This window comes from Plectropomus leopardus, chromosome 20 (assembly GCF_008729295.1).
Source record: "Plectropomus leopardus isolate mb chromosome 20, YSFRI_Pleo_2.0, whole genome shotgun sequence".
In the NCBI taxonomy this organism is placed as follows: Eukaryota; Metazoa; Chordata; class Actinopteri; order Perciformes; family Serranidae; genus Plectropomus; species Plectropomus leopardus.
Genome location: NC_056482.1, coordinates 17571751 through 17585419, shown reverse-complemented (window position 1 = coordinate 17585419; position 13669 = coordinate 17571751). Strand labels below are relative to the sequence as shown.

The 13669-nt window shown below is 40.2% G+C and overlaps 1 protein-coding gene across 1 annotated transcript in view; it reads right to left on the bottom strand.

The window, feature by feature from the left end:
• Positions 1-5569: 5569 nt before the first annotated feature.
• The window catches only part of si:dkey-1d7.3 (transmembrane protein 132D), a 42697-nt gene continuing 34597 nt past the window's right edge, over positions 5570-13669 (bottom strand). The window contains 3 exon segments of the mRNA XM_042509923.1: positions 5570-7923; positions 13070-13261; positions 13389-13502. Coding sequence (XP_042365857.1) covers positions 6463-7923; positions 13070-13261; positions 13389-13502 — 1767 coding nt within the window. The 3' untranslated portion in view covers positions 5570-6462.

Genomic DNA, 13669 nt, shown 5'->3' with positions numbered 1-13669 from the left:
TGACATGCTTTGCACCAACAAAGAATAACCTGTGAAGTACACTATGAGAGATTTTATATATTATGGTATTATGGCACACCCTCTGTTGTCTGACAAAAATTTTGTTTATGCCTGCATAGTAGCCTGCCAAAAAAATTACATTTTTCACTTGAGGTGTCAGTTTTGGATAAATTTACTTGGAACAGCCCAGCACCCATTAACTGGTAACCAAATTGTTATTTTTTAAGGGAAACATATTGTAAAATAGACTACAAAAGGTCTTTCCTTTTATTCTGGTGCTCAACTAACTCAGTGTGACCATTTCAAAGAGCTATTCATTTAAATGTGGTTACATTTTAATGTCTTATGCCTTTTATATTATTTTCTGCTGGCTTGCTGACAGACAGTAGACAAGCTGCGTCAGCCATATACTCTACATAAAGTTGTAGCTCTCCAAAAGTGAAGCCAAAACATTTTGAAAGCCAATTCGTCATTTTAGGTAGTTCACTGTATAGACACCATTGTATATATGTTCAAATGTTCATTTCTCTGACAAGTTTGATCTTAGTTAGTTATGTGATGCTATTAAAGGGGGATTTGATGTCATAAACTGTGTGTGCCAGTCGGTGTGCTCACAATTAATGACACTGCTCAGGATTGGTCAGACGGGCATAAGTGCCAGATATATACAGTGAAGATCGCTACTTAATCACTAATTAGCGGAGCAGCTCATTCCTGATTACCGCCGCAACTGACATGATGGTATTGCTGCTAAAATACTCCTCTGTCCCTGCTTGGTTGTGTGTCTCTGGCTGTGTGTCTGTGTCTGTGTGTCTGAGTGTGTGTGCGTCTTGGTGTGCACGTCTGTCTGTGTCAGCACGTTTCTCCCACTCTCTCTGTTAAGACACAATTGACAAGCATTGTGGAAGCACTCTGTGCCTATTTTTATAATTGATCATGATCAGATCATTCATATTATATCAAATATATCCTTTATATTGTTCATTATAGATTATCAGTGTGTTTTCCTGCCAGATAAAAATCAACCCTGATATGCGTAATGGGTCAAAAATATCAGAAGGTGATTAAACGATTGACAGATAACATCCTTGTACCATATTCAGAAGCTGCTTACAATACCAAATTGTTTCTTGTTGTTGTTTCCAACTTTTTAAAATCTCCTCCTCTCTTATAATAAATACCTAATGAAAGCATTAAAAAGATGTTGTTATCCTGCGAGGATGTTTCCTCTCAGCCAACTAGTTCCAAATTATACCCATGCACAGGGACACGATTGTCTGTACAAAATAAGCAGAAGGACAGTGTGTGGTTTTATTGATGGTTGTTAATGTAGACCAAACCTGAACAACTGTTGGCCTTGCAGCATGTTTGGTGTTAGTTTGTTTCAACCCAAACTCATCTCACTCTCTATTTTAAAGGAAAAGGAAACCACTTAAAGCCTGTCAGAGCTTCTTTTGTATAAACCACTCTGTCTTTCTCTCTCACTTTGCTAATGTGTGCCACAATGCCTGGTGTTGAATGAGAGTAAAAACGTACCATTTTGACCGTCACTTCTAGGGAATGTCCTTGCACTTGTATGTTTTATGTCTTTCTGTCATTGTAGTTTGATAGAGTAACACATCAGTAAACTAGCTTTTCTGGTGAATGTTTAAGCATCAGTTTTTGTTTTTTCTGCATCAATATATGGTGGAAATGTCTTTAATAGATTGATTAATTAATAATTATTATTTTTTAACCATGCTGTGCCTCTGAATTTCTATAGTTATTTGTTACTGTATGTTTTTTTTAGCATATCTTGGCTGCCTGTCCACCATTTTGGTCCTGAACTGGATATTTTGATAAAAGTTGGATCATCACAAAAGTTTTAAAGTCACCCTAAGGCTCATGTTGGTATAGCAAAACTTCGCAAGGATCTTAATCATTGTCTATGGCGAATTACCTTTAATTACAATTAATTAAGTGCAGAATTGATGTTTTCTTATGATGTGAAGTTGAGGTTTTTGTGTGGCATTAAGCTGCTTTCTTGTGACAAGAAGTTAATGTTATTATGAGTTGTGAAGTATTGGTTTTGTGAATTGAAATTGATGTTTTGTGATGTAAAGTTGATGTTTTCTTGCGGCGGGAATTTTGATGTATTCCTGTAACATGGAATGTAACATTCCTGTTTAACATGAAGTTAATGTTTTTGTGTGATATGAAGATAAGGTTTTCTTCTGACTTGAAACTGATGTATTTCTGTGTTGTGAGGCTGATGTTTTCATGTAACATTAAGATATTGTTTTCTTGTGACATGAAGATATTGTTTTCTTGTGACTTGAGATTGGTGTTTCTGTCTGACATGAAGGTGATGTTTTCTTGTGTCGTTTAAGTTGTTGAATGTTTTTTAAATGCTGCGCTTGTGTTGTTAAACTGGTGAATATGTTTCTTCTTTTTTGTCTATCTGCAGTGCATTGAGCTCTCAGGGCCACCATGATATGTTTTGTATATTGTCTCCTGTATTGTGACCATAATCTTTACCTGTTGCCCTCTCACTACTTCATCTTTTGCCAATTAAGGCTGTTCCTTCTACTGCTCCGACAAAGCTGTTTTCTCCCATCTGTCTCATTAACACAAAGAACTTCTCTGCTTTTTGTCCCCTTCTTTGTAAAATTGGGTGACATTATCTTATGATGCACGCAGAGCAATGTCACTGTGCTGACAAGCAATGACAGCGACGAGTACAGCGGGGAAGCACGAGGTACTTTGTCTTAATGAGCTGCCATACAGTCTGAGTTCCCCTCCACCTGTGATATGAGCGTTACCTATCTCGTCTTATTCATCTCAGGACTGACTTTTCTCAGTGCCTGTCTCCTTTCTTCTAACTTTGTCTGCCTATCATTTTGTGTGTGTGTGTTCTCTTTTAAAAATCAAGTTACAGTACTTTTTAGATTCACTCAGTTAAACAGACTGCACAATGGCTGAGAGTAGCATCTCGACTGCAGTGCATTCTCACAAGTGAGTTTTTCTATTTGCAGCCACACCTTCTCACAAACACCTGCCTCCATCTGTGATCATTTGAGTCCAACCTGTGAGAAAACAGCCTTGTGAAAGAAGCGACCTTGTCTCTTTTGGCCTACATTATCAGGAGTGTGCCATGGAGAGGGTCCACTAATGCACACTAATCCTCCAACACAATGACCCCAATCCCTTAAATCTGTCAATAGGGAAGCTGATGCTCCAGATTAGAGATCCTGCTGTAATGATACCGAGGGACTCTACTCCTGTCTTGTTGTTTGCAAGACAAACATACAAGGTTCATGATCTGCATACTTCATCATATGCAAATTAGCCCTAACTGCCACATCTATGGCCCCAGTGGATCATTGCCAAAATAATGTAACTAGAACTATACTACATTATGCTGTTTCCCAGCAAACTCTTCTTGCAGCCAAAGCTTGCATGATGAGTTTGATTAACTGAAGATCCTCCCAGTATTGTGATTAAGTCGAGCATGGGTGTAGATTTCATTTAGATGGATTGAGAAACAACCAAACTCAACCGAACAACCAAACCACTGCTCTGTTGGTGGACATCTGTGCCAGACACTGACACACAGAGGCACCTTTCTTTATGGTATGTTGTGTACCAGGCATGCCAGTTTCAGAGGCAGCGGGCAATAAACCCAACTCGTAAAATACCACCATTTTGTCAGTGGATATCAGGGTCAAGCACGGATGGACTGATGCACCTTTTGCGGTGGTATGATATGCACCAGGCACATCAGGTTTAAAGGCAGCAGGCAACAACCCAACTTGTCGAATACCTCTGCTTTGTCAGTGGACATGCACCAGACACAGAAGCACAAAGGCACCTTTCATAGTGGTATGATGTGCACCAGGTTAATCAATATTCGAGGCAGAGGGCAACAACCCAACTCATCAAATATTCCCGCTTTGTCAGTGCCTTTGGCACTGGCACATTGCAAAATGGATGCAAAGAGTCACCTTTCAAGGCATTCTGTTATGCAGCAGGATTATCATTATCAGAGGCAGCTGGCAACAACACAACTTATCAAGGAAGAAAGTCCAAATAAGGCAGAGTGGTCAAACAGATTCCAGCCAATCCATGATGTTTCTAAACCTAATCATGTGCTCTTGCTACCTAAGCCTAAGGAAATAAACTTTAAAGCAAAGTGTGTTACCTTTATTTTGAAAAAGACAGTATGCATGTAACATGTAGAGATTGCACACTTCCTGTAAAAATGAAAATGCATTTTGTAAGGACATGTCCATTACGTAAACATGAAATGACATGAAGCCCGAGAGCATCCAAAATAGAAGCAAGAAGGATATCAAGTATCCTACTTAGATGTGATAGTCCACCGACTTATTGATGTATTGTAATGAAAACATGTTGTCAAATTCACAATGCTTTAATCAATGCTCAAAACTTTCTGACCCCCCAAACTCCAATTTCATGTGTTCCCCACCAATGTTGAAACAAAACCTACACTCTTGAGGCAAAATACTTCACAAAGACAGCATAGACCATTTGGATTGTGGTCAGATTACATGGGGGAGAATAAAGGATGAATTTGAGTGTCTGAGGAATCAAGAAAAGCAACAGCATTTCAGTGGAAAAGCACATTGAGACATATTTTGTTCCCCCATTGTTGTCATACAAACTGTGCAGCTTTTATATCTTAATCATAACTGTGTCTGAACTTTTGAGTTCTGAATTCAGCGTCTTCTATGATATGCTGGGTCCGCAATCAAAGATGCGGGGCCACGATGCACCGCAGAGACAGCTTTGAATCACTGCTTATCTCCGAGGCAAGTTTGTTTACTTTTCCTACTGCTGCCGGACAGATAAATCGACTGGGAAGCAGAGAGAGTTTATACTCGCACAAAAAACGTTGGGGCCTCTAGGTAGAGAATTTGGGAGAAAGTTATTAAAATTGCTTTTATCAACAGTCTAAATCCACCCGATGCTGTTGTGCACCAGGGAGAGACGACGCTTGCTGTCATATCCACAGCTGCCAATTCCTGAGGTGCAGGGCATCAGATAATCTGGGTCTTCTTTAAGATGGGGACGCTGTTTCCGCATCACAGCTCCCAGAATGTAATTTTGAGAAGTGGGGCTGTGGTCACCTCAGAGACAAAGGAAGGGAGGGTGGAGGAAAAATAGACAAATGAGCCTTGAGTTATCATATGAAAACCTCCACCATTGATAAAATACCTGTAATTCTTTGGGGACACTGTCACAAAACACCAAATGAGGATCACTTTCTTTTCCCATCTCTCTCTGACTCTCTGTGTAGCAGTTATTTCGTGCAGCAGCACAGAATCCAAATATTGGCAAGCACATCAAGTACGTTGCTGTCAGTCTGACATTTCGCTGAATGAATGATGACATCAGCCTTAAATCACATTCAGAAGTGATTAAACATAATCAAATCCGACTGATTCATAGCAGAGCTTTAGCCTATAATCCAAACCATTCACTGTGCTTCCCTATGAATGATACTTTACTATTTTTAAGGCTTTAGAAACAATGATTAAATTAAATCCAACTAGAAGAAATGCATCTTTGTGTTCTTTATTGATAGGATCTTGTAGGAAATACACATCACATTTTGGTTTCAAAATAAGAGATTGTTACATAGAAAAGGCATCATTGTTTTCCATTCACACTTGAAAAACCTTACAGTTGAATATGTATTGCTCTGTCAAGATTAGACATTTTTACAAATTGTAGAAGCAGCCCCCCAGGAGGAGCCTGAAGCCTAAGGTAAATTTGTTAAAAAATTCAGAAACAATGTCCACTTCAAACGCAGCGCAGACTATATTTGCATAGTGTGCATTTGATTTGAATAAATATCTGGCACAGACTGCAGTGACAGATTGCTCAAAATAACTTGATAAACGTTGCATATTCTCTGACAAATTGCACAGACTCTTCAGGTATTCTCTGGAGGAATCCAAGAAAAAAAAATATAAAAAGGCTGGAAAAGAATAGAATTACTTACAAGAAATAATCCCTCCCGTATACTGCATTTACCCTGACAACTAGCAATATCTGGAGTAGTTTCTACAGGGGCAACAGGAGCGTAGAAGAGTGAGAAGGGATAAAAATTAATTTCTTTTGAGTTATAAATGTAGAAATAAGTTAGCTATATGTATATTTACAATATCAGATCTGCAGAGCAGAAGAATCTTGCATTTCCAGGGTAAATTCATGCTTTTAATATTTAAAAATCAACACAGTATCTCTTTTGCTCATCATGGGTACACCATTACATAATTTATTTACAGGCTTTCACCAAGCGCATACTTCAATATAAAATGTCCATTATCTAATCTCAATAAATACATCCTCTAAAGTTATTTATTAAAAAAAAACATAAGTCAGCTTTTTCTCTTTTAGACATTCACTACTAGAACTTGCTTTTTGTTCTCTTTTACTCATTCATACCCAAAAAACTCACTGCGGCTCTCCTAGAGGTTTGACTACAGGCCACGGCATGTCAGGTAAGGGTGTCTGGGGCTCGACAGGAGCCTGTGTCTGCTGGTTGGCCCAGTTTAAGTCAACGCCATTCTTCTTTAGCGCAGCCAGGTGCTTGATGTCCAGCGTGGTAAAGGTGGTGAACTGGACCTGGTTCCGCTTACTGGTGGGAGAATGAAGCGGCTCGCTGCGATGTGGCCGGGCCAGCAAGGTGGCTGAGCGGTTCACCATGGGGTCAATCGCCTTTCCTTGAAACTGCTGCTGCTGGGAGCTGGTCCGGCTGCGGCCCAGGGTGGCAGTTCTTTCGGGAACGGCGGGTGCGGCGCTCACAGTGGGCAGGGTGCTCTCCATGCCGTGGTGGCCAATGGAGTCTATGGAGTGACGGGACTCCAGAGGGCCATGAGGCTCATGTTTTAGCGTGGATTCTTGAGCCGGGGCGCCTGGTGCAGGAGTGCTGTGATTGTTGCTCCCCAGCCACACCCAGTCATGCTTGTGATCTTTTGGGTCACCAATGGGCGGCGGGCCAGCCTGTATGGGGGTTTTATGATTCCGGAAACAGAGGTTATACGAAACACAGTTGAGCAAAAAAGCAAAAATAGCTATGCAGGAGACCCCCACTAAGGCATACATGCCAATTTCCATGTCCGACATAGCTTTGAATGTCCTAATGAGGTCACTCTCGATTACTTTTGGAGTTTTAGATTTGGGAGGCTCCTTCTTTGGGGTCAGCTCTTGTTTAGAAATGTCTTTGTTCAGTGGCGAATTGGGGTTTCCGAGCACGTTTCCATAGCTTCTCTTCTGCCCTTCTTCTTTAATAACTAAACCCACTGTTGTGTCTATAGGTCGAGCAGTGCTCATAGTTGTAGTGGCAGTTGTGGGAATGACAGTATATGTGATATCTCTTGTAGCTTTAGTTGTACTTCCAATCCATATGATTTGCGGCTGCATGGATTTTGTTGAAAATGTGGTTGAGGTTGTAGTTTCTGCCACGGTGGACTCTCGCTGGTCAACTACTGTGCTTCTTAACAACCATTTATCCATATCTGTGACAGACTGCTGTGAAGTCACTGTCGTTTTAAGCACACCTACCAATTCTGATGCACCGTCAAAATCTTTATTTTCGTTGGCGCTTCCTCCTCCTGCTACGACTCTGCTGTTACTCTGGAAGTTCATTCGGAGGAGCCCAGTGCCCACCGCCAGCTTGCTCTTCCTCTTGGACTTCTGACATTCCTCACAGATTCTCAGTTCCACTCTCACAACCGCCCCCTGGCCTCCACCTTCGCCTTGCGCTACTAAAAAAGTGGACTGTGGGGTGCGGCGTACTGTTGCCACCCCCTCATCTGGGGTAGAGACCGTCAGAGAGTATATACTGCGGTCAAACAGCTCCAATGGGAAGACTGCGCCATCACTGAACTGGACCCAGCAGCTAACCACTGCTTCCTGAGAGAGAGAGAGAGAGAAGAAAACTACATCAACTATTGGACTTCTACCTCAAAAAATCTCAAAACCAATGCTTTTTGGATCAAAACAGACAAACACAACAGCAAACTATCTGAGTGCCCTGACAGATCAGAAACTGAGAAAGACACTGACTTTGTACAGACTCAGTGACCACTGCCTGGCCACAGAGACCAAGAGACACATACAGAGCTGACTGCCTGGAGAAGGCAGACTGTGTCAGCTCTGTGGTCAGCTGCTGGGTCCAGAGAGGTGGAGACAGAGCAACATTTCCTGCAACAATGTAGTTCATATTTAGATATTAGAACAAAGTTCTTCACAAAAATGACAAGTTAACTCCAATATTTTGATACACTCTGACCAGATTAAAATGCAACATTTGCTTGGAGGAAATAGAGTCAGCACCATGTCAGTACATGTCACAGCTAAACAGACAAGATACATCTGTATGTATGTACGTGCGTGTATGTGTGCGTGTATGTATGCATGTAAGTATGTATGTATGTGTGTATGGATGTGTGTGTGTATGTGTATGAGAGAGAGAGATGTAGAGTGACGGAAAGATTGATTGATCTATGAATTTCATAAATAATATAATAATGAATGAATGTATGTAATATGTGTAAAATTAATTTTTGTAAACTTTTTTGAACTGCTTCGGTGATAGCACGTTTGTTCATGCTCATAAAAGTATTTATATATGAAATTCGAATTTGAGATAGAGAGCAAAAGAAAGAAAGAGACTGTGATAACTGAGCAATAAAGAGTTCATATGTAAAAAGGAGGTCAGCACACACCAATCAATACCCCCCCCCCCCCCCGGCTTTCACTGAGTGCTACATTCCCATGATTGTTAATAGCACTAAATTGCCTATGCTAATCTCTTTATGATTACACTCAGTAGGGTGCTATTGTTCCATAGATTATAGTCCATTGAAGTTAGACTATGAAGCATAATTCAACCAAAGTTGATAGAGAGTGGAGGAAAAAATGGAAGTTCTTTCTGAACAAAAAAGTACAACCACAAGGGTCATGTTAAGAGCCAATCCAATCACATGAATACATAATGACCTATTTCCTGTTGCTAATGTGAGCCACTGGGTCACCACAGACCTAACCTATATTTTGGGTTTGAATACATTATGAATCGCCCTGAGCAGAACATTAACAGCTTGCCATCACAGACACAATTGGCTGGTCATCTGCACTGGCATGGTTCCAACAGTGTGTTATTGGCAGGGGCAGAGCAGCCCCGGCGACAGCGTACTGTAGGTAAAGTGAGCTGTCGCTCCAGCAGCTATAGACCGCCTAATTGCTGCCCCATGCCTGCGTCAGGGAGCTGGTTTAAAATGGGCAAGCTGCCATGGCTAAATGTGTGAGTGAGCTTTTAAAATGATCATCTGTGCACCCTGTCTGCCTCTTCCGCTCGCTCACACAGCATGGGAACCACAGATGATGGTCAGAGCTGTGAACACAATGAGTTCACATTCTGGGAGGCAAAGAGAAAACACAAATATTATTACACCCTTAAGGTGATTGTTGCGCAAATCTGCACAGTTGTGGCAATTAGAATAATTCAGCTTCTCTTTGTAGAATCCTGTTATGTCTTTGCTGGGGAATATACATTTAGGATACTTTAATAGCACACTATTTTATCATGGCAAGTTTAAAGTGTAATTTTAAGCTCCCCTCACGGAGGGTTTACAAAAAAGTTGTTTTGAATGATATTGTTTGTGGTGTTACCGCTTCTGCTCCCTGTGCAGAAATAACATCACTGGAGGAAACTGAAATGAATGTGAGATAGTGTTGTTATCACCTAACATAGGATTTTTTTTCTCTCTGCTTTTGGTCTTTAAAGTGCAGCTTGAACAAGTTGAAATTCATCTTGGTGAGACACTCATCCTGCAGTGCTTACAAATGTTAATGTTTCACAATAAAATAGCGATCACTGGTTACTATTGCCAAATTTCCCCCAGCACATCTATAGCTATTCAAAAGAATATACGTGGTGAAGCAAAATTAATAACAGTGGGAACTGTTCAAGGAAATATGGTTATCCAGCCCAGTTGCAGAAGAAAATGTTGGCACTGTACAGTTTTGCAAACCATGGATATGTTATATTCTATGTTTCATAAGTATTAAGGTTGCAACAATATGAGATTTCCACAGTAGAACAACCAACTCAGAAAATATTGTGGTTTCACGGTATCACAGAATTATTATTATAAGTGTCCCTAAAGGGAGCTCCCCAGAAAATGAGAAATAGCTTATTTTCACTATTTGATTCACTATAAAATTGAGTCCAAGGTGAGTAAAAGTCGTAACATTTTCTCCACAGCTATCTTCTCGACTGCAGTTGACAAATACAGAACTCTGGTCTTAATTAGGGGTCGGCTGATTATCGGCCTGGCTGATTATCGTGGCTCATATTTTGCATTTAGCAGATTATCTGTATCACTGTTTCATTTTAATGATCGCCAATAAAATTAGTGTGTGTGTCAGCATTGGAGGAACTTTTAGTCTGTAAAACCTCAGGTAAAATTTTATTTAATTCAAATTTTAATTTGCCTTTATAAACAAAGTTGGTGGGAACTTACTGTATTTGATGTTGAAAGTTCCAGTTTTGATTAAACATTTTCTAAAGGCATATAAACAAAGTTTTGTGTTGGACTTTGTTATATTCCAGATTCTAAATATTGACAGAAAGGTCATTTTTATTGTAAATGCATATTGGTTCCAAATATCTTTTATCGGTCTCATTAACTACTGATATCGCTATCAGCCGCGAACAAACAATATCGGTCAACCCCTAATAATACCTAACAACCTAATTTTTTTCAGATGGAGGTCCTTGAAGCAAATCAAAAAGGACCTGTGTCCTACTGTGCATCAACTGAGGTGTGCTTGACATGAAAAAGGTCGAGAACGACTGGTATAGTACAAAGTTTCTTTGTCCAAACATGAGAAGACATTTTACAAAAGATATTCCTACTTGAAAGCCAAGACTCCTCTGTGGACCCCACAAGTGGCATATTCTACAATACTGTATTATTCCAGCAGAGTTCAGTGCATACTTTCATCTCCAACTACAGTATGAGATGCCAAAATTTTCCTCCAGACACAAGATTGATTTTTCATTCCTTTATTCGGGGTTGCCAAATTTCTCTCAAAACTGTGTCTCAAAATGTCTTGTCTCTATCGTGTCCATCCAGATTTGAGTTTTTTAAACCTCCGACCACCTCTCTGAACAACAGGTGAGGGATCCTTTCTCCTTTCTATTCAGAGCCTTTTGATTCTTTACATGATCACTTTCTATTACTTTTACACACTGCACCCTAATACAACAAATAAATGTTTCATTGAACATAGCACTGTGTAACAATTCTCTCCCGACAGATGTCTTGCCAAACACTTGACATTCTTGCAGCATAACCACTGCTGCCTTAAAATAGTGATGCAATCAAGCTGTCTCCCTGCTGGTAACAACTACTCCTATAACATCCTAACAACATCCTCTCAGGGCACATGTATATAACCCAGTAGATTGAGGATCTAATCAAATTAAATTAAAATTAAATTCAATCAAATCAATTAAATCAATGTAGGTGATGCATTTGGCTCAAGCCACTCTATGATTAAGTGCTAAATCCAAAATCTAAATATTAATATGAGTACTTTAGTCTTATGTACAAGGTTTGATTTACAAGCGGGACGATCACAGGGCAGCAGCACAAATCATTTTTCTAATCTGCTAACAGTGCAAGAAGCGTGTTGGTCCTAAAACACAGGTCCATGACGATGATGATGTTATTCCTGCTGTTGCATTATACATGCATCTCTGAGTGTTTCCATGCTGGTCATAAAAGGAGGGAAATTGTCAGTGGTAGTCAGTGATGAATACCACCGGCTTGCTTGTTAAATGCCCACATTTTTAAGGAACAAGAAAAAAAGGGGATGTTTTAAGACTTTGCACACATCGGCAAAAGCATAGCTGCGCTGGTAGCAAGAGGAAACAGCTTACTTGTTAAAACGCCAATAAATAACTACATGGTTAGAATAAATGCAGACAAAAACGCATTGCGGGGGCTCCCACTTTTGATATTAAATCACAGCCTATAGCAACCTGAATTTAGCATTTGTGTTTCCACTCTTACATAAGTCCTCCAATGAAGGCTTGTCTATGGGGGAGACACTGAGAGGTGCTCTCGTGGCGGTAAGTTTTAAAAGCAAGAGAGTCAGTGATTTAAAGAACGAGGACATTGTTCAGTGTATTGAAGTAATATTAGGATTGTTAAATATCAGAATTCAGTTCATGGCATTCTTCATGTTATCTGTCCTTGTTTACATATTTTCATTTCTAGGACTTTGTGACATCTCTAGGTTTTCCAGACATTTATAGGATTCCAGGGCGTTTCAAGGATTTTAGGACATTAATCTGAGTTTAGGACATTAATCTGAGTTTAGGACATTTCTAGGATTTAAGGATGTTTTTTAATTTATTTTATTTTTTTTACATTTCTAGGGTTTTAGGACGTTTCAGTGATTTAAGGGTATTTCCAGAATTTTAGGACATTATTAGAATTTAAGGACATTTTTAGACATTTCTGGGATTTTAGGGCATTTTTGGGATATCAGGACCTTTCAAGGATTTCAGGACATTTTCTAGGATTTTAAGACATTTTTAGGATTTAAGGACATTGGCGGTTTAGTTCAGACCTCTATCAGAGATTGGGGGATCCTCCACTGGCAACTTTTTAATAAACAAGCTCTGTGTTAATGCTGTTCTATGCAGAAAGTACAAAAATTCCCAGTGTGAATCACTTTATTTTATATCATGTATTAGAATGGTTAGGAGGCCACCCAGTACCATATCGAGGGCCAGATTTGGCCTGTGGGCAGTAGGTTGAAATAACACTGCTCTATACTGTATGATTCACTTCTTTTGTTGATGTCTTGTCCCATCAGATTTTCACACCCTGTTGAATGGTCCTCCACGGGTTATGTTGCGAGGCTAAAAAAGAGTAACTGGAAAACTAACGGGCGTAAAAAGAGACGAGCACCATCACAAACAGCTGAGCCGTGCCCCACAGTTTTATGCTTTGTGTGTTACAATTTTCCAGTTACTTACCTGTTTGAGCTGCGTAATCATCTCCCGTGTGGTTGCTGTGGCGACAATGGCCCTGTTGCTCCCCAGGCTGGGCTGCAGTGACAGAGAGAGTCCAGAAACCAACTGCACCCCCAGCTCTGTCACACTCACTTTATCATCCACCACCCTGATGCTCCTCTCAGCCAGGACCGATGAAGTCAGAGGGGACAGCACCTGCAATGAGTACAACCTCATCCAAACTGCAGATGGATATACACGATTATAGCATGCACTGCACGTGCTGAAACCACACACACACACACACACACACACACACAAACACATAAACACCACGGCTCACCTGCACAGTGGTAGAGCCCACAGCGCGTCCCTGCAATACCACCCCATCCTGCACCCTGGCTACATCAGGATCAGCCACTTTTAGAAAAGAACGTACAAGCTTGGTCACATCCGCCTGTTGATCAAAAGAGAGAAAAAAATACATGAAAATACTGTCTGAAAAATCTAGATAAAGGAACATTTCAATCCAAAATCAATTTCCTTTATTATCCACATACCTTTAGTGATTTTTATCAACTTAGATTAGTTTGGTGTGAGATGCTGAGTGTTGAAAATTACAGT